The sequence below is a fragment of the Alexandromys fortis genome, unplaced genomic scaffold, assembly GCF_014885135.2.
Source record: "Alexandromys fortis isolate MF-2015 unplaced genomic scaffold, M_Fortis_MF-2015_v1.1 scaffold_34, whole genome shotgun sequence".
Taxonomy (NCBI): domain Eukaryota; kingdom Metazoa; phylum Chordata; class Mammalia; order Rodentia; family Cricetidae; genus Alexandromys; species Alexandromys fortis.
Genome location: NW_026067933.1, coordinates 12425252 through 12447301, shown reverse-complemented (window position 1 = coordinate 12447301; position 22050 = coordinate 12425252). Strand labels below are relative to the sequence as shown.

Genomic DNA, 22050 nt, shown 5'->3' with positions numbered 1-22050 from the left:
ATACTTGCATTTATTGGTTCATTACAAAAGGATATTTTAAGGGCTACAGGTCCATAAGACATATGAAAAGACAGAGTAAACAGCAGAGGTGTGGCTTCTGTCTCTATAGAATTGGGGTATGTCATACTCCCAGCACGTGTTTTATCTGTTGAGAGATGACCTGGGCCCTTTTTGAGCTTTTATGAAGCATTAGCTGCATCAGCATGATTGGAAGATAGCCAGCTGCAGTTGGACAAAACCATAATCTAATGTAAATGAGCCGGAAATTGTCAGCCAGGAGCAAGGACTGAACACAGTATGTATCATAGTGCCAAAGTACTAGTCACTAGCACTGCACTAATGAAACACTTCAATCTATTACTAGGCACGGGAAAACCTCTGTAATTCATCATGATCTTGACTCTACTGTGAAGACTAAACTCTCAACAATATATACGTTCAATTGCTAACAAAATACATAAATCAGTTTCCATATAGACCTTTAAATGTATAGTCAAGCAGTCTCAGATATTTTAACATGACAGATACACATGAATTCTGGAAACCTACTTTGGCAAGAGGGTTCAGGTCCCAGTGAGGATGTGTGCAGTTGGTGTGGGGGAGGAGGAGATGGACACTGATCTGAGGGTGACTCAGAATGGCTACCAACAGCATCTAACTGAAAAAAGACGGCACAGTTTATTGTGTGTAGTATTAAATGGGAGAAAAAGGTCAGGTAAAACTGGGGTGTGACCTGAAATCAGAGAATCAGGAAGCTAATCTTGACCTTGATGGTAAGCACCTGTGTGCACTAAACTAGGGCCTTAAGTTCCTCTTGCCAGAGATAAAGAAAATGACTTCTTTAGCAAGCCAAACTTTCCTCTTCCTGAAGCCCTCAGGGAATGGAGACTCTTATCCAAAAGCTTTACCCTGAGAAACAACTTCTGGAGAAAAGACACTATACTACAATTTTTTAGTCTTGCTCTCCCCCTCTTATGCTCCCAAAAGGGAAGGTCCTGGTGTCTTACTTCTTCCCCTTTATGCTGGACCATTCTGATTTCTCTGTATTTGTTAACTGAATTGTTGCCCTTAATGGCCTCAGCTCTGGATCTGAATTGTAGGCATTTCATCCTTGGGATCAATACTAACTTTCCTGTTCTTGGCATAGTTAGATGGGCACAATGGAATTCCTTGTTCCATGGTGGCAGGTTTTTTTTTTTTTTAATTTCTAAAGAATTATTATGTGTAAGGCTACTGTAATGGTTTAAGTAAAGTGCTACAGGTCTCTGAGTGGTGGCAGTGGGCAGCGGGGCCATGAGACCACAGCAGGCCACGAAGGCAGCCAGGTCCCAGGCAGGAAGCCACACAGTGGGTGAGAGACTGAGATGGATAGGCACACCATGCAGAGTGAAGTTGGATATTTATTTAGTGGGTTTTGGAAGGGAAGAGGAGAAGGGGTAAGAGCAGAGAGAAGGGCAGAGAGAGAGAATGAGAGCGAGAGAAACAGAGGGGGGAAGGGAAGTAGTGGGGAGAGGGGAGCAAGGCAGAAACTGCCTCTTTGAGAGATGGGGGCAGAAAGGGAGGGACTCTGGCTGGAAGCTGAAGATCAGCTTGCCTAAGCAGAAGGGGGAGGGAGTGGGTGTGGCTTGTCTCTTAAAGGGACAGGGCAGACCATTACATTCCCATCTCTTTTTTATAATTAAATGGTGGGAAGTTAGGCACAACAAGTTAAAGGAATTGGGGCGCCATATTCTCAAGACTGCTTCCTGATTATTTGTAGGTGTTATCTTGCAGGGGGGATCCTGAGAAAGCTGGGTGCTGATCACATCCTGGGGTAGCTGGTCACTTTGTTACTGTCTGGTGTTTGTGGTATGGAAATGTCTGGTGTCTCTTATACTTGCTTAAGGTATTGGCAGAACAGAGGACAAAACTAGGTTTAGGAAAAAAAAATTAGGACCAGGGAATTTAGAGGGATGTATCTGACCTGTTTAAGGTGAATCCATCAATTCAGCTCCCTGGAGCTCACAAGAATTTTTGGGTTTGTGAAAGCAGAAGTTTTAGACAGCAGCAGAATGCCTGTGACAGATGTTTTTATACAATGAAAAGTATTTTTAAGATTATGGAAGGCAGCGTGAGAGAGAAATTTCATAGTGTGTATTTGTCCTCACTTCTTTATAACTTGTAGGTACACACCTTAATAACTTGTATTTGAATTTTGTTGAAATTTGTTTGGTGAGGTTGTCCTTTTAAATGACAAAACCTCTCAGCTGTCAGACTGTATCAGAGATCTTTGAGAAGAATAAAATTTTACTTGAGTTATTGATTAATAAACAACAGAGAACTTACTTGGTTGGCACCTAGAGCTACTCCTCAGGGTCCTCCATGGTTGCTGAGAGTCGTATTTTTCTTTTCCTGTTTAGCATAGGGCCTGCCAGGTTCCAGAAGAATCTGTGGACTAGAAATCTTTAGGAAGACAAGCCTATCTTGACATGTGCAGCTAGGCTGTCGATTCCAGTGATTCTGTCCACTGTCTGGTGATCTTCAGTTTAGATGAAAGACAGTTTTTTCCTCTTGTCGGTGCTTGGTAATTGAAATGAATTGCCGATGGACATTGTTTTGTGCCCATTTGTTTTCTGTCTTCTTTGGAGGAAATAGAGTGCTGCTGCTAGGAGCCAACCTGTCTCTTTTTGTTACGAAAAATCTTTTAATAATTAAATAGTTCAATGCCATCTTCCCCAGATCTCTGAGCAGTTGAGGCATGTTTATCAGGTACAGTTACAGTATAGAATCTGCCTGGAGAGCTGGGTCCAAGCTTAGCATGGTTGGATTAAATATAAAGTATTTTTGTAAGAGACTTAAAAGTACATACCAGTTTAAAGCATGAGATTTATTGTTTTTATAGCCTGAAATGAGGTGCAATGAACAGAAAATTATAACATTTAACACTAAACATAGGTGCATTTAAGTTACATGTATAAACACACACACAGAGTGAATAGGAATTGAGTGAAGTAGATGTTCTTGGTGGGCCCTACCGAAGGCATGCCACTGCGCAAAACACACATGCTACAGAGTCTGCAAGAGGAATTTAGAGATAAAAACATAAGTAAACGGGGACCAGGCAGGGAATACCTCAGTAAAGATGGCAGAACTTGGTTACCTCACCTAGCTCTCAGTTAAGATGGTGGTGAAGTTACCTGACATCCAAAATGGCAGTGGCCACATGTTATATGGAAGAGAGACTTAGAGGCATGATCCTCCCTGTTGCTGAGTCACCGTGCCACAAACTGTGGTGGGGAGCAAAAGGCTGGAATTGAAAACAGCTGCCTCATGGATCCCACCAATTTTGTTGGCAGCAGTAGCTGTGACAGGGACAGTTTGAGGAAAAGTGGAGCCAGTAGAGCTGGCAGGACACCAGCAGAGTGAGGGTTTATTCCATAGCTGAAAACGTAAAAACCCGCAAAAATGTCGATACCGCAAGGCTTATAGGGGGATGCCTACTCTATAGGTGGGGTGTGAAATGGTGGCAAACACCACAAGGCTCATAGAAAAGTGTCCTCAATCGACAAGTGGGGTGTTAAAGCCTGACTGGCTCCAGTCCGGGCAACTTGGAAGCCAGAGAGGCTAGAGGCCGCTCCCAGTAGTCTCTCACAATGGGGACCACTGATAAGTGGTTGAAAAGAAAAAAAAAGAAAAAGAAAAAAAGAGAAAGAAAAATCTGAGGGACCCTGGGCCCCCAGTCTAATGCCCTGCACAGCCTGTGCAGTGCTAGTGCGGGAGGACCGACCCCAGGTCGTCTGGTCATGTTTTTAGCTATGGTTGTGGAAAAACTACCCGGTTCTGGATCCTGATCCTGGGAGAGGAGCAGGAGGGTCTACCGAGTCAGATGGCACCAATGTAATGGTTTAAGTAAAATGCCGCAGGTCCCCGAGTGGCGGCAGGCAGTGGGCTGCAGGTCCCCAGACCACAGCAGGTCACAAAGGCAGCTGGGTCCCAGATAGGAAGCCACATGGCAGGTGAAAGACTGTGACAGATAGGCACGCCATGCAGAGAAAGTGGGAATTTATTGAGTGGGTTATGGAAGAGAAGGGAAAAGAGGGAAAAGGGAAGAAGGGAGGGGGAAGAGGAGAAGGGAGGAGAAAGGAGCAAGGCAGAAGATGGCTCTTTGAGAGAGAGGGGGGAAAGGGAGGGGCTCAGGCTGGAAGCTGAAGATCAGCTTGCCTTGGTGGACTAGGAGGGAATGAGCATGGCTTATCTCTTAAAGGGACAGGACAGACCATTATAGCTCCATTGTACACATTTTTAAACTTGCAAGAAATTTCTTAAAGAAAAAGGCGTTAATAGTGAGAATCATTACAAATGAAAGTAGAAAGGTGCTGGAGAAATGTGGTGTTCAGTGTCAAAATGCAGGAACTGTGCCAAGCAAGCATCAGTGGTTGCTGTAGAGTGTTCACACAGATTTCAGCTGAGAGCACACTGCGTTTTTCTGCATGAAAGACTTTTTCATTGACTATTTTCCAAAGTAATTTGATACAATAGTTGTGAATTTAAAACATGCAAACGAAAACTGGCCATGGTAGCATATGTCGGTGATGCTGCCACTGGAGGTTAGGGCAAAAGAATGAAAGTAGAAGCCAGAAGAGTGACAAACTTTAATCTAACCTTTTTTCCCTGCATGCTGATTTGGTATAAATCTCTATAAGCATGAGAGTGGAAAATGCCATTTTCATGTAAACAGGCTGATAATGCCACTCATTTGGAGTGTCTTTTGCCTATTATGCACAAAGATCTGACTTAGTTCCTATTGCCACACAAAACCAGACTTGGTGGTTCATGCCTGTAATAGGAGGACTGTAGAGCTAGGAGGAGAAATTCAAGGTCATTCTTAGCTGCTACCTAGTGAGTTCAAAGTCTGCAGGACTTCTTGAAACTTGGTATCCTATTTGAAAACAGTTATTTTCATTTCAAGACTGTGGTTTTTGTTTGTTTATTTTTTTAAGTACTAAGTATGTAGTTGGTAGAGACACATATAAATATATATATAATGTATACTTATATATATAATGCATAAGCATTTAAATGAAATTTTAAAATTACATTTGGTCTAACTTGTGCTAAAACTAAAAAATATGTTTTAAAATTTACTTTTCCACATTTTTATGTAATAAATATATTTTCTGTGTCTGATTTTCAAAATTTTGGATTTTGTGTTTCATATACACATGATCTCTGTAAATGTTCTTTGACATTTTTGTTAATTTGACATGTTAATATTTTGTTAATATTATATACCCAATAAGTGAGGCATAGTCACAACTAAAATTATTTGATCTATAGTTTTGAATTCACATTTGTGTGCCTATTTAAAGATAATGTATGTTTTCTCTGCCTCCTTTCTTTTTACAGAACACACTAAATATAACAAATAATAACTATTATTCTGTTGAAGTTGAAAACATCACTGCTCAAGTTCAGTTTTCAAAAACAGTTATTGGAAAGGCACGCTTAAACAACATAACTAATATTGGCCCACTTGATATGAAGCAGGTAAGCCTCAGTCACGGACAGTCTGAGAGAGTTAAATGGTTCTGCACCCTGTGTGTTGTAAAAGGGAACAAGGGGGGATGCCCTCAAAAACTTGGACATGTGTCCCATATAAGTATAAACCAAGTTCATTGAAGAAAAGATTTCTAACTCTTGGAAAGTTTTGATTATGTTTAGTGTTTGAATCCTATCCTCTGTTGACGTTTTCCTTGCTGTTCTATTGTTTTTGCTTTCAGATTGATTATACAGTACCCACAGTTATTGCTGAGGAAATGAGTTACATGTAGTAAGTGTTGATTTTTAGTTGCTTTACCTTTTGTTTTCTGAATTTTTATAACATTATCTGTTCAAATGATCACTCTTTCAGTGTTTGTTCTCTAAGCGTGCTTTGCTGCTTTGTAGTCTACAGTGTACATAATGTGTACATATTTACCTGTACCCATGAAAGTCATCTTTATTTCCAAGATTTTGCATATATATTACAAAATATATATTATATGTATATTACTTATTTTTAGTTACAATATATTCATGGTATATTAATATAGGAGTACTGAGATTTTTAATGCATAATAATTTTTTATGCACTCGTAGTTCTGATGACTTTTTAATATTGTGTGTGTGTGCTGCATGTGTGAGGATAAACACACCCATGCATGCATTTGTGGAGGCCAGGGTTGAAGCTGAGTGTTTTCCATTATCAGTTTCTACTTTTATCTTAAGTTAGGGTCTGTTACTGAAAACCTAGAGTTCATTTATTTGGTGACGCTGCCTGGCCAGCAAGCACCTAATATTCTGTCCCCAGCCTCTAGTACTGAATTTACAAGTGCATCCTACCATTCATCCTGAGTGCTTGGTATCCAAACCCTAGTTCTCATGCTTACCCAGCAAGTGTTTTACCAAAAAGCCATCTCTTCAGCACTTCTTATGTCTTCTTAATAATGAACACATGGGCCCATATTCCCAGCTATTAAGGAGGATGAGAGAGGGAAGATTATTGAGGCCAATTTACATAACATATGGAGATTCCATCTCAAAGGGAAAAAAATAAAACAAAAATCGATATTCATTGTCTATTAGGTATACCAGAAATTTGGTAAATAATATAATAACATTTCTCTTCCCATTTTAATTTCTTTAACAGCGATTTCTGTACACTGGTCTCCATCAAAGTACACAACATAGTACTCATGATGCAGTAAGTATGGTCATGTTTGCAAAAATAGCTCTTGCTAAAAGACTTTTAGTTTATAAAGATTTTTAGGAGATGCATCCCCATGAAAGCCATCTCAGCGGGGCCTTCACTCTTACAAGAATGCTATGTAAAATGTAAATGTTTTCTCACTTAGCTAGCGATAGTTGTTCAGAGACACAGTCAAAAATCTGCAGGCCTTATGGGAAGAAGGCAGGGTTAACTCTGAGAGTGTGGGCTAACAGCTGTTCCCTTCTGCTTGGTAAGTAAACTTACAGCACCAAGGAAGAATAATGTGTTGGTGGGTATTGTTGGAGCCCACAGGACTCTACAGTAAATGTACAGCTGACAGATTTAGAAAGGCAGACCCATGAGTGCACTCAACTTATAGGACGCCCATCTTGCAGAGCTGCAGGAACACTTGTCTGTTGTAAAAATTGCTGTCATATCTGTGGAAACCTTCCTTGTGAAGCTATGATTCTTCCCTTCAAAATGGGATTCATTTCCAGAACAACTCAGCAGTGTAACCTCTGCCTAGGCAACAGAATGATCTTACCTCATTCCCCCACACCATGAGCCTTAGAGCAATAACAGTCACTCTTTAGTCAAATTTACATAGAGCCAATTCCACAAAACTGCCTGCTAATAGACCACATAGAAATTTCTATAGAAGACAGGTGCTGAGCATGCCCCACCTTTGCTAACAACCAAATCTGGGCGTCCCTATGACTGGTTATCACCAAAGAGTTTGGATGAGGAGAATGGGTAAATCCAGGAGTCAGGAATGTTTAGTTAACTTTATCTAATGGTTTGGAAAGTCAGATACTTCCCCTTGGATGCTGGCTCTTTCCTGGGTCATGTCACCTGTTCCAGAGTACTGCTCTGTCAGGTTCACCTGCCCTTTTTGTGATTTTGATATGCATATTATCATTGTCCTTGCCTGTGGAATTTTCCAACTATGCCTGTAACAATTAGAAACCTTATGGAGATCATCCCTTCTTCTCCTTCTTCTCGCTACTTCTACTTTGTCCCCTTATTCTTCTTCTTTATTTTCCTTTTTCTTATGCTTCTTCTTTTCCACACCCTTTCACTTCACTTTTGCTCCTCATATAAAAACTAAAGAAGATGCAGAGGTAATGTGCTTGAGTAAATTTTTTTACCCTCAGATCCTTGCTTGCCATAGACATCCAATTCTGAGCCCTGAGGGGGTACCGAGGCTGGTACTCAAGTCCTCCCATAAGGTGTTACTTAGGTACATAAAATATTATTGGTTGTATTTGATATTTTGGTCATTAGTTAACATTTAATTTTCATTTATCCTATCATGAGGGAACCATGTGATTCTTTGTAAACATATAATAAACTACTTTTAGTCAAAATAACTACTTATATTTTTAAATATATATTTTACAAATATGTTTAATGTATTTATAAAGAAATATATATTAATATCTATTTTTATATATTATCTATGCAGATAATTGGACAGGGTTGCTCAGTTACCATTTTTGGATATGGTGAAGAACTGTTTCCTAAGAATCCCATCTCTATAATATTGTCATCATTAATACCAAATCCCAATTATCAGTAACTGATCATTATAATTCACGATAAGTAGTTTTAGGATTTTAAGTTTTTTATAATTTTTATAAAATTATAAAAAAATTATAAATTTTTAATTTATATAATGAGATATAAATTGATATTAGCTTGATTTTTAACCTCAAATAATCTTCTTGGAATAATTTTTACATACAACTTGAATATTCTTTCCATTCTTTTCCTTTTTAGAGTAACTGTAACAACGACGTACTTTGGACACTCTGAGCAAATATCTCAGGAGAGGTACCAGTACGTGGACTGTGGAAGGAACACAACGTACCAGTTGGCCCAGTCTGAGTATCTAAATGTCCTTCAGCCACAAGAGTAAAGCCTGAAGAGCAAGAACACACCTGAGGTTTGCTCAGAACTGTCTGTGAGGACGCACTGCCTAGAAGGAACTCTCGAATTGAGCACGTCTAAAGTGTACTCTAGGACACTGAGGGCTCAGATGACAGAATCTGCTCCTTACGCGGTTACTGGACTCTTGTTCTGTGTCGATGATTTTTGCTCATACCAGGAGCCCTTATTCGATTGTAAGTTAACTGATTGGCTTTCTTCTGATATTCGTTCCCAAGATGAAAAATGAGACTTCCTCTAAATACAATAAATAATCATATAAAAATCATAGACTTAATCTATAGTTCTATTGATAATATAGTTCACTCATGAACATAAGTTGAAAAATAACTTCTGAAGATTTTTTATATGAAATTACTGAAAGTCATGGAGGACTTTTAAAAGCTAACCTGTTTTATAAATTCCCATTCTTACATGATGGTAGTATTTTGACTATATGATAACTATTAGCTAAATGTTTTTAGCCTTTAATATGTTGAAATTCTACTCATGTGCATGTTTTTGTCTTATTTTTAGCTAATGGTTGCATAATATTTACCAACCATAACAGTATGCAAAATTCTGTTCTACACTTTGTAAGAACCTCTTAGTATGTGCTTCGTGAATTTTGTGTGATCATCAAACATATTCCTTTTGTGTACAATATTGTAAATAAACTGCATGGCTTTTATACAGCTTTGATAAATGTCAAATGAAGTGGTACTGATTGAGAAGTAAAGCAAGTTGTTCATAAAAAATAAAACAGGGCAATGAAATGCAGAAATCTATAAAGTATCAGTAGATTCTGACTACTTGTTAGATCAGGCACAAAATAGATATATAACGAAACAGTTTGATGCTTTACTTTTATGTTGCTTTTCATATTAAAAATTACATAAATATTTTTCACAGTGATTAGGTATCATCAATTTTATGAATACTTTATGGAGGGAAATTATTTTTTACTAAAAATTATTCAAGAAATCCTTTCATTGAACATTGATGGCGGTATCAAAATAAAACCTGTAGTTTGCTTTTAAATTTTTAGTCTTTGTAATCATACTGATTTGATGCTTTTAGCAGTTAATATAGTCTTCCCTTTTTAAATTTCATCTAGCACTCTTTTCAAGTATGATGGATGTGTTCACCTTGTGACATATTTTGAGCATCATTTTCCATAAGGTTCTTTACCTTATTCACTCAGAAAACTCTAAGACCCTAACACTAATCATAGGAGCTAAGTATGATACCAGATTGTTGGAGGAGGCCGCTTGGTCATTTCAGCCACTCGGCTGAATAATCACACAGAAACCATATTATTTAAATCACTGCTTGGCCAGTTAGCTCTAGCCTCTTATTGCCTATCTTTACATCTTAATTTAACCCATTTTTATTAATCTGTGTATCACTACGAGGCTGTGCCTTACTGGGAAAAGTTTCACCATCTGTGTCCAGTGGGGCTACATGGCTTCTCTCTGACTCCACCTCCTTTCTCCCAGCATTTAGTTTACTTTTCCCTGCCTAGCTCTGTTCGGTCCTGCTATAGGTCCAAAGCACTCCTTTATTAATCCGTGGCATTCACAACACACAGAGGAAAATACCATATCACCAGATTAATTTCTCTTTGTTTTCTCATTGAAGAAATTGGGTTTTCCTTTTCACATCCCCAAGTGCCTACCTTAGTTGTGGTGTGTAGCCTGTTTACCAGTCTGGTTCTCAAGTATCAAACATAAATTCTAATGGCTTAATCCTGTCCCTTAAGTACATTTATGTCTTTCCCATACCATATTCCTCACTGTGAGTGAACATTTCCAGCGTCCATTTGTGTGTGTGTGTGTGTGTGTCTTACATTCCCAGGGGTTACAAGGCTGGCCTTCCTGTCACACTCAGACCATTCTTTGCAGTCATTCATTCTCTAGTCAAACCAGTCTTTGATGGATGCTTTCCTTTCCTGTGCTTGCTGGTCATCCTCTCCCCCACCACCTTCCACATTTATTCTCCTCCAGTCTGCACAAATTGCACAAATGTCCTGTTGGGCTTATTCTTTCTGAATTAAACTCACTTCATTATCTGTATTCTCTCATTTTAACGTAACCAGTGGCTGTGACTCATCTGATTTTCCTTTTGTCCAGAAATATTTAATCCTATTTCTTGAAAAATCACTGTTATCAGTAGTTAGAGCTCCAAGCCTGTGTCTCTTCTTGACCAGTAAACTATGTAGTTTAATGTTTGGTCAGTTAACTTTGATGCTTTAGTGACTTTCTATGTGTAAAAACAAAATGTAAAGAAATCTTTCTATGCTTTCTGTTGTGCTTTTCCCTACCCTTTATGCCTCATTACATGGTGTACAAAATCATCATCCATTCATTTCTTCATATGCCTCATGTAGTAGTAGTCACCTTCTGTGTTCCTTCTGTGTGTGTTTTAGTCTGGGATTGCACTGTGTAAGTGAGCAAGTCTATTTCACCTTCTTCTAGAGTGCCTGTGGAAGGCCTGAGGGGCAGGACAGTGCAGCAACTAGAAGCAACTTTGCTCCCAGTGATTCAATTGCAGTTTTTTCTTAACTTTTAAAATTTCAGTCATGTATACACATCTAGGTTTAATGCCTAGTTTTGGTGATGTTTGAGTCATTAAAAAAAAAAAAACAGCTGGAATTTAAACCCAAGCAAAAGATAAAAGGAAGAGAGATGCAGATTGCCTATGACTATTCAAGAGGTATCAAGTAAGTCTTGGGTAAGCCAGGGTGGTAAAAAGCTGTAAGTTAATGAAACTGAAACAAGCAACAACCGAACCCATGTATTGGAGAAACTAAACAATAGCTGTAGAAGCATTGGGAAGTATGAATGAGACTTTGGCTTTTCTTGGGTCAGTGCTGAGTCTGACTTCTGGCATGGAGAAAGGGTAGGTATGAGTATATTTTTATGGGTACCTTCATAACCTAGCCAGACACTTGATGAAGACATTACAGCATTGCTCAATGTTCTCGGAAGTAAATTCTGTTCTGTTCTAATCCGGTACTCTCCCAGACTGTGTGGATATTGTGTTTACAATACACTACTGGTTGCTCTCCTCTCTGCTTTTCTTACATGACTTCTCAGCAGGATGCTGAGAGGATTTGCTGTAAAATTATATTTCAGCAAATACTTTCCCTGTGGCCAGAATTAGGTTCTCCGTCTCTCATATTTGTGCCCTATTATTTAAAATATCTCTCAGAAAGCCATGACTAATTAGCTTAATGCTGTTAAAAATTAGAAGTGTCCAGTTAACTGGTTCAGTGGATAAAGATGTTGCGAAGACTGATGACCTGTGTTCAGTTTGTACATCTCATAGCAAAAGGGGAGATCTTAACTTCTACAAGTTGTTCTCTGTTGTCCACACACACACAGTACAAATGTATATGCACACATAAATAACACACACAAATGCATGCAAAAATAGAATAAAGTTTCTTGAAGTTAATAGTGAGGGGCTAAGATTTTGACAACTTCAAATTGCTATTTAAAATATTTCTAAAACTAAATTGAACAATGTATTTAGGATACTTTAAAGCCTACCCAGGGACTTAATTTTTGTTTCAATGTTTAATACTCCTCAATAATTCCAATAAAAATAAACATTTTAGTGTGAATTATTTATAAGTAAGATTATTATGTTTGAGATTTGTAATACAGTGTGAAAATATTACACATGAGATAATTCCTTGAAATTGCTTGAAATCCCATATTGAGGTAACATTTAATAGACCATAACTTTATTTTGTGCTCAGTTTTCTTTTGATTCCTGTTTACTTGGGCTTAATGAAGTAGTTATTTTATTTTTTTTTAAAAAGTTACAAGAATAAAATATAACTCACTTCAGATCTTGAAATTTGCACTTAGGAAATGGCAGTGCAGTGTACAAAGGGGAAGGAGGTGACATCAAAACACAGGATAAGTAATGTCTTAGAAGACTTGAAACTTGGCCCTAATGAGTCCTTTTTGGTTCTTAGCCTTATTGGGAAATAATGTTGGATATTTTATTGGCAAGTGTGTTGCTGAGTCTTTGCCATTCTCTTTGGTTTTTATAGTGCTTAAGTTAATAGACATTTAGACAATGCTTCGTATTTTAAAAGATTGTTCCATTCATATACTTTAAAAGTATACAAGCTTTAGGTTTTCAAATACATTATTTGTCTTTTTTGGCGAGTAATAAGAGTTGATATTAAAGTTGTTGATATGTAATCACAAGGTAAACTGGGTGCCCTTAGTAAGAGTTTGAGAACACTGAAATACAACAGTTGCTTGGCCCAGAGAACATCTTAGAGGGGCCAGCTTTATGCCTCTCACTTTTTTTTTTTTTTTGTGGAACTAGGTTTTAAATGAGATATTTAACTTATTAAGAAAAATTATTACATATCTGAGATAGTTGGGTAAGAACCATTATTCAAGTATTATTTTTGATTAAAACGAATGTATGATATACTTGGATCACAAATTTAAATTCTATATCCAAGATTTACTTACATAGCAATATTCATTCACAGTTTGTAATTGGAACTACATTGTGTGTCTTTGGTTTGCTTAGTTACAGGTTTCACAGAGGAATTTTGAAACTTATCTTTAATTTGGGTAAAACCAATAGTGATATGGTTACTAAATGGAATTCCCATGTTTTCAAATGTTAATACAATCCCTTTTCTAGTTTTTTTTTTTTTTTTTGCATGTTTAACATAGCCTCAAGTTGAAGAACATTGTGGTTGGTGTTCAACCCTCAAAGCACTGCATAGATAGCTTAGCAAGATTATGAGAAGCTTTTCATAGTTGAGTCTAACTGTCCTAGAAGGAAGTTATTGCCTTCTGTTTAATTACATTAATTGAAATGTGTTTAGGAAAAATGTTTTCAGGATATTTTGTATGCTGCAAAACACAAAAGAATAGTATTGTGCCAATGGCCAGAGGTAATATTACTACCATGTAGAAGTCCAAATTGACCCACTTCACTCAGAATTTTAGAAACTAGAAGTCTGGGGGATGCTGCATCAGCTGTCTTGGGTGATTCTTAGTGCTGTCCAGGATGAGGAGAAATAAAGCCAGGCTGTACTCGATGCAGAGTATCATTACACAGAGGCTGGCTAGACTCTAACCGTCAATTCAAATCGTGGAATAGAAAATGTAAAATATGTTCTGTATACTTGCTCTTTAGTGGTCTCCATCATGGTACATCTATTAAATTTATTATTTGTACAGTTCAGTTCTGAATTATAGTTATGATTGCCATTTGTGTAGGAAAATGTGGTTGCAATAGGAACAAAAGAATAGACATGCCCCTCAATGCTATTTTTTAAATTCACTTGTAACTGTTACTCTTATACTTGTGTATGACAAAATAAAATTTGTAAAAAAACATTTTAGCATGAAAAATAAAATCTATATCAATGAATTATTTGGCTTATGCTCTTGAAATTTTGTAAATACAGATATTTTAGTCCCCTCAGCTTTGTAGAATCTGAGCATGAGCCTCATCTTTGACATCTCTTTCTTTGATCCACTCTAGCTTCCATTTTTTGTCCTCAAGTGTAGATGGAGGCCGTTTATTTGTTCCCAAATAAGCCCCCAAAATAACCCCACAGAAACTGTATTAATTAAATCACTGCTTGGCCTCTTAGCTCTAGCATCTTATTGACTAACTCTTACATCTTAATTTAACCCATTTCTATTCATCTGTGTATCGCCACGTGACTGTGGCTTACTGGCAAAGTTCCGTCTGGCATCTGTCTCTGGCGGGACTACATGGCTTCTTCTGACTCCACCTCCCCTTCTTTTCTCCCAGCATTTAGTTTAGTTTTCCCTGCCTAGCTGTGTTCTGCCCTGCTATAGGCCCAAGGCAGTTTCTTTATTAATCAGTGGTAATCACAGCACACAGAGGGGAATCCCACATCACTCAAGTTCTACCCAAAATATCTCTGGATTCTTATGTATGGAATCTCTATTGCTCCTCTTCCCTTGTTCTTTATAAGAAAAAAAAAAAGGCCTAGGTCCTTTCTTTGATGTTGAAACCATTAATTATCTGTTCACCATAGCCTAACTTTACACCTGTATCCACCTTTGAGTCTCCACTGGGAACTTGCATCAGCCCGCACATTTATACACAGTTCTGTATTCATTTATTCTTGCCTCCATTATATCTTCTCTAATGTTCAGCTCGTATCCCACTTCCTGCTCTCTTTCTTTCCAATGGATTCACAGTTGATAATATTTTCCCCATTGCCTACTTTTAAATCAGTTGCCTAATCACGAAGGAAAAAGTTGTATTTGAACCTAAAATGTCTTCTCTTAAACTGAATTTAATAGTATTTCAAATATTTACATAGGTCTATGTGTATTCAAATATCTTTCTCAACATAGAGTTTTTATTTTAAGCACAGTTAAAGTGTTGTAAAAAATAGATGAGCTGAGGTTAAATGAGATGTGCCCTAAAGTATGTTGGTAGAATAATGAAGATAAAGATGTTTGTTTTGTTTTTTTGTTTAAGTCAGATATTAAAAAAAAAAAAAAAGTGAAGTGAGAAAGAAGCAACGAGTTGATGAAGCTTTTTACTCTGGTAAATTCCTTTGATCAAAGTTTTCATCTTTTTAAGTTGTAAATTTCAGTGTTCAAGACAGCATATTGTCTGAGACCCCAATACATGATGTCATGTCTGCCTTGATTTAGTGGAGAGCAAAAGGCCAGTGTCTGCAGACAACTTTAAGGATTAAGAAAGGTGTTTTCATACACCGTAATTGAGCACATTTAAGTTTAAATGTATGCTTCACAAGTAGCTTTTTAAATGACAATGAAAAGTGTGATATTTACTTTCTAAGAAATGGTTTTCTGTGCTTAATGTTTAGTCTTGGAAAGAAAAATTTCAGAAATTTGTACAGTGCATTATATTTTATGTTGATATCGTAAGTCAAAATTTGCTCTTTGAATCCAGTGCTGTAAGAAGTTAGCCATCACAATCTTGGCAAAATTTATCTTTACTTCATAAATCCAATACTAGGAATGGGACACACTATTTACAGCAGTTTTAAAACATCACCCTAAACAGATCAAGTGCAAAACGAATCCTGACCTTAAAATGTAAAAGAATGTTTCTTCCAATGAAACAAAAGCAATTTTGTCTTATAATTATTTTTGCTCTCTTTAAATGTAAATGAGCTATCAGTGAGACATTGACAATCTAAAATTGATTTTAAAAATGGTCACATATGGTCTCTTTCACTAAGGATGTTTACAGAATACAAACTTTCAAATATCTGAAATTGGGGCTTGAGAGATTGTTCAGTGTTTAAAGTGTTTGCTGTGCAGCCAGAAGGACTGGAATCTGATCCCAGCAAGGGTGATCGTGGTTGATCTCTGCAGCTTGCTAGATTTCAGCCAAACCAAGAAAATAAGCTACAAGTTCAGGAAGACCCAGCCTCCAGAGGAATAGGTGGGGAATGATAGGGTGGGACTCAGTGCCCTCACATGATCTCCACATGTGAATGCAGTCTGCTCACCTGACACATATGCACATACTCAGGAGTGTGCACGCACACGCGTGCGCGCACACACAGAAATCTTTAAAAATCTGAAATTGCTTCCTTGTTTTCTGCCTGGATAGTTTTGTGTGTTTTGTTTTGTTTCTCAGATACAGAATTTTCTAAAATGAAATTATTTGAATATTACTTGTCACAATTAATTTAAAAACATAACCTCCAAACAATAGCTTTCAAAATATTAAAATAGGGGCTCTTGAATAAGTTCATATCTAGATTAAAATAAATCTGATCATAGAAGTGTACACCCATTCCAGTACTCAGGGGACCAAGTCCAAAGGATCACTCAATCTTGGGTGTTTGAGATATGCCTGGGCAACCTAGTGAGATGTTCCACTTACAGAATTCCAGAAACTATGTGCTTTTAGATACCTGGGACTATGGAATACCTGTAATTTTTGTGTGCTTCACATTTTTGTAAGACTTAGCCCTACATAAAATGTGGTTGACTTATTTGTCTTTTGCTGGCGTAGTTATACTACTACACAGTAACTGTCTTTGGTTACTATGCTAGGATGAAACATGACCAAGCAAGTTTTATAAAAGAAGCATTGAATTGGTGTTTGCTTCTAATTTCAGAGGGTTAGTCCATGATCACCGTGCCAGGGAACACTGGGGCATATAGGCAGGCATGGTGCTGGAGAAGTAGGTGAGAACTACATCCTGGTCTTCCGGCAGTAGGAAGAGATAAACACCAGACCTGGTGTAGGCATTTAAACCCTCAGAGCTCCTACCCCCAATTTTAAAAAGTTTCAAATGTGGCATCTGTAATGTGATCCAAGTCAGAAGGCCCTAACATTACAAACATGTCACCTAGATGACGGTGATAGAGTCCTACCAGTCACACTCATTCCAATGGATGAAATAATATATTTGTGTTTGTATCCTGTTTATTGCTACTCTTTGAGTTTGGAAGAAAAAGTTGATGGTTATCCTAAAAGGAAAACTGGGGAAATTATCTTGTACTACTTGTATCAGGAGGTTCAGCTTACCTGTAAAGCCACACTTGTACATTTCTTTCTTAAATAGTAGCACTGTGACTTCATAACCTTTGGATTTGAGGTTTCAATTTTAACTTACTAATAATGAAAATGACCCATTGCTTTGGTAAATGGGTTTTGACTTAAGTCAAAATCTCACCACTGTGAGAGCTATTAAAAGCGGAGGTATTTCGTGATACCAGAATCTCCCTTTTTATGACACTCTGATATTACCTAACTATAATACTGAGAATTTTGGAATTTAATTAACATGGTGAAATATTGATACCAGATTTTGATTAACCCAATGACCTTTGAGCAGCAACTAACTACAAGGCAAAGTGTCATGTTACAGTAATACACAAATAAAAAATGCACACTTTCTATTCCAAAATTTAAATGAAGACAGCTAAAAACAAATGTCTTTAAATAAGGAGAACCCAAAGAAAAACATATAGGCATCCTCCTGAATATTAACCTTCATCAGGCGATGAAAGGAGACAGAGACAGAGACCCTTATAGGAGCACCGACAGAAATCTCAGGTCCAAATCAGGAACAGAAGGAGAGAGAGCACGAGCAAGGAACTCAGGACCGCGAGGGGNTTTTAATTTTTTACTTGGTTTTCTGGTAGAAAGATACATTCTAAGATAATATTGTCCCTATGCATTAAAATTCCTGTAAGAGAAATTCTGAAAGGCTATTAAAGTTTTTATCACCATCTAAGGTTTTGTTTAAATGAATTTTTTTCTTTTTTATTTTTTTATATTATTTAATTGAAAATTTCCATCTCCTCCCATTTCCCTCCTGCTTCCCCCATCCCCCTTCCCCTCCCTCTCCAGTCCAAAGAGCAGTCAGGGTTTCCTGCCCTGTGGGATGTCCAAGATCCTCCCCCTCTCCATCCAGGACTAGGAAGATGAGCATCCAAACAGACTAGGCTCCCACAAAGTCAGTACATGCAGTAGGAACAAAACCCAGTGCCATTGTCCTTAGCTTCTCAGTCAGCCCTCCTTGTCAGCCACGTTTAGGGAGTCCGGTTTGATCACATGCTCCATCATCCAGCTGGCCTTGGTGAACTCCCATTAGATCAGCCCCACCGTCTCAGTGGGTGGGTGCACCCCTCGCAATCCTAACTTCCTTGCTCATGTTCTCCCTCCTTCTGCTCCTCATTTGGGCCTTGGGAGCTCAGTCCAGTGTTCCAATGTGGGTCTCTGTCTCTAGCTTCATCCATCACCAGATGAAGTTTCTATGGTGATATGCAAGATATTCATCAGTATGGCTATAGCATAGGGCCATTTCAGGCTCCCTCTCCTCAGCTGCCCAAGGATCTAGCTGAGGACATCTCCATGGACACCTGGGAACACCTTTAGAGTCAAGTCTCTCACCAACCCCAAAATGGCTCCCTTAATTGAGATATATATTTCCCTACTCCCATATCCAAGCTGCCTCCATCCCAAATGAGCAGAAGGAGGGAGAACATGAGCAAGGAAGTCAGGACCGCAAGGGGTGTGCCCACCCACTGAGACGGTGGGGTTGATCCAATGGGAGCTCACCAAAGCAAGCTGGACTGGGACTGATGGAGCATATGATCAAATCAGACTCTCTGAATGTGTCAGACAAGGAGGGCTGACTGAGAAGCCAAGGACAATGGCACTGAGTTTTGATTCTACTGCATGTACTGGCTTTGTGGGGGCCTAGTCTGTTTGGATGCTCGCCTTCCTAGTCCTGGATGGAGCTGGGAGGACCTTGGACTTGCCACAGGGCAGGGAACCCTGAATGCTCTTTGGACTAGAGAGGCATGGATTGGGGGAGGGGGGGGAATGGGAGGCGGTGGCGGGGAAGAGTCAGAAATATTAAATAAATAAAAAATTTAAAAAAAATTAATGTTTTAAAACTAGCTATGGGGGTGGGAATGGAGCCAAGCCCTAGCCTCACACAGGGTGTTGGGAACTCTAACTGAGATTGAAAATAGAACCAAGATCTCCCCTGGTCACAACTGTAAATATAAACAAAAGTTAGCTCATTTCTGATAAAGGATTATTTTAGATAAATATAACAACCTCAGCCAATAAGTAGCCAACTAGGATGGTTATGTAACTGGGGATTTCCAAATAGATAAATTTTTGGCACGCTTATTGTTTTTGCAGAGTGGAAAATTAAACTTGTGGCTTCATGCATGTTGGACAAGCATTCCACTGAGCTCCATCCTCAGCTCTAAATAATTCATTTTCCTTTCTCATGCTCCTACTAGATAACTCTGACCCTTTGTCATTGGCCCTCTAGTCTGTCGCATATTTCCCAATTCATGCATTTCTTCTTATTCAAACTCTAATGTTACTAAAATTTTATCTAAAAAAATCTCCAAAAAATGAGGCTGGATCAATTTAGTATAAAAAAATAAAGTGGCCCACGTTCTTTCCATCTGGGAAGTAGTTCATGCTCCTCTATTCACCACATTCACATTCATCTTGTGATGAACAAGCCTGAGCTCAAGCAATGTTTTAAAGGGATACAAGGTGAGGAAGATGCTAAGGCATCAAACAGCTCTCCAAGCAGCTGACGCTTTATGGGTAGCAAGTAGTGCGCCAGCCTTCCGATGGCCATCTACATTGGCACATCCTCATTGGTCTATCTTCTTAAGTTGAACAAGTATTTTCTGAGCAGAGCTGTACATTACAGAATGGTGGAGAAAATAACTTTTCTTACTAATCCTACTAAAGTTGACATAAGCTGTGTAGTGTATTTTCCATCTTTTGTTAGAAATAGATTAAACGATTTTTTTTTCTCTTCAGTCCTCTCTGGGTGTTAAACCTACCTTTATCATTTCATGATATTAAAAAGGCAAATATCTTAAAACATATATCCCTCCATAAATAGTAGTAAGACAACATTTCCCTGACAACCACGTTTTATGTCGATGCACTCGGCGACCAGGAGCACTGACAAGGAGCCCAGAAAGAGGGCCTTTCTGCAGGTGAGCCACAGAAAACAGTACTATGCATTACCAAGATTTTTAAGTACTAGAAAGACTCAACTTGTTTTTTAACTTTCAACTTGAAGAAGTGCTCAATGGCATTTTCTCTCCACATTAAGCGTTTTTTTTTTTTTTTTTTAGTTTATCTAGAACTACAGACAGAAATACTGGCAGCAGGCAGCCTCTCCGAATTGCTTTATAAGCTTCCTATTTAAAGTTTTAGACCATTCCCTCTAATAGGATTCCAGCTGAGCTGCAGAGGCATTTAACCAGGTCAGCTGGCTGTAGCCAGAATTAATTGGAACGTAGATTCCTGCAAATAACAGATGTATTCAACTGTAATTATTTTGCAAGGCTAAGTTACTTTGTAGCATAGGACTGTGCATGTTTGTTCTTACTATGATCAATTCTTTTTATTTCAGGAAAGAGGTAATGTAATCATGTGCTTATTTGCTTGTTACAGTTTTAGCCCAAACTAAAGACCAAATTTACAAAATGACACGTAGATTCAAATCCATTTCGTTCAAGTGTTATGCAGTGGTGGGATGTTAGGGGTGGGAATGGGGACTCCCATTGTCCTTCAAGCCTACTACAACTGAACTGTACTTCCATTCTTATTCTGAGACAAGGACTGGCCCAGTGTCCCAGACTGGCTCCAGAGTCACTATACGGGCTGGCTCCTCATTAATTACTCAAACACCTTTCTTATACAACTCAGGTTCACCTGCCTAAGAATGGTGTCGCCCAGTTAGGCTGGACCCTCCCCCATCATTCAACAATGAAGAACAGGCCAATTTGATGGAGGTAATTTCTCAGTTGATGTTCCTTCCACCCAAGAGACTGGCTGCAGTCTAGTTGATGTAGACAGATGAGCACACCATTGGAGAAAAAATGAAACAGTTCAGAAAGTGTTTCCATAAATGTTTGCTTGAGAATAGAAGACCTAACCCGACTGTGGGTGGCCCCATCCACAGTCTGGAATCCCAGACTGGAAACAAAAACAAAAACAAACAAAACGACAAGCTGCACACCAGCATTCATTTCTCTGTGTCCTGACTGTGGACATAATGTGACCCCCAAATCCCTGCTACCATGAGTTCCCTATCAGAATGTTCTCACAGCATCTGTTGCCGAAAGTAAGGCTCTTCTTCCTTGAGCTGCTTTTGCAAGATAATTCATCACAGCAACAAGAAAAATAACTAATAGAGAAGCCCAAGAGAAACTCTGGATAAACAGTAAGTTTTGCCAAGCCCACTCCTAAAATACAGAAAGCAAAATGATGTCACACATAGAGAAACTGACCAATAAGCAGTGTTAATGAACACTCATATAGTTGTAGTTACCTGTAACCTGTAACTCAGGAAGTTGTACCTAAACCCAAAAGTGTACATTGTCAGAACTTTACATTTTATGTTACTATAACATCTATTACTAATGCAAACCTGCATAGCTTATACGACTATGTAATATTGCAGGTAACTTCTGTTTACTTCTATGCAGCACAACTAGAAATCAGCAAAATTATAAACCAGGAAATTTGAACAATAGGTAACTCAATAATGAAATTATTTTGGAGATCATTTACTTTATAATACCTCTGAAACCATTACATTTTAAATACCCAGATATAGCTGGTATAGTTACAATCTGAAATGTTCCCAAGATCCATGTGTCCTCAGTTGATACTATTTTGGGAGGTTCTAGAAGTTTAGTAAACAGTGCCTAACTGGAAGAAGTTGGTTCTAGGTCTTGGAGTTTTGTGTCCTTGGCCTCTTTTCTGCTTGCCATGAAGTGGGCAGCTCTCCTTCAGCTCCGTGATATTCTGCTCAGGCTTAAGGGACTAAGCAATCATGAATTAAAACCCTGGAAACCGTGGCCCAGTAAAGTAAT

General features: G+C 38.3%; 1 protein-coding gene across 3 annotated transcripts in view; it reads left to right on the top strand.

Annotated features, from left to right (window-relative positions):
• The window catches only part of Tmem106b (transmembrane protein 106B), a 29407-nt gene extending 15336 nt beyond the window's left edge, over positions 1-14071 (top strand). For 2 of the 3 annotated variants that reach the window (XM_050145866.1, XM_050145867.1), the window contains exons 6-9: positions 5386-5526; positions 5760-5809; positions 6668-6721; positions 8507-14071. In XM_050145866.1, coding sequence (XP_050001823.1) covers positions 5386-5526; positions 5760-5809; positions 6668-6721; positions 8507-8645 — 384 coding nt within the window. In that variant the 3' untranslated portion in view covers positions 8646-14071. The remainder of the gene's footprint in view (positions 1-5385; positions 5527-5759; positions 5810-6667; positions 6722-8506) is intronic. The other variant, XR_007592447.1, reaches the window with a different exon arrangement.
• Positions 14072-22050: the final 7979 nt, after the last annotated feature.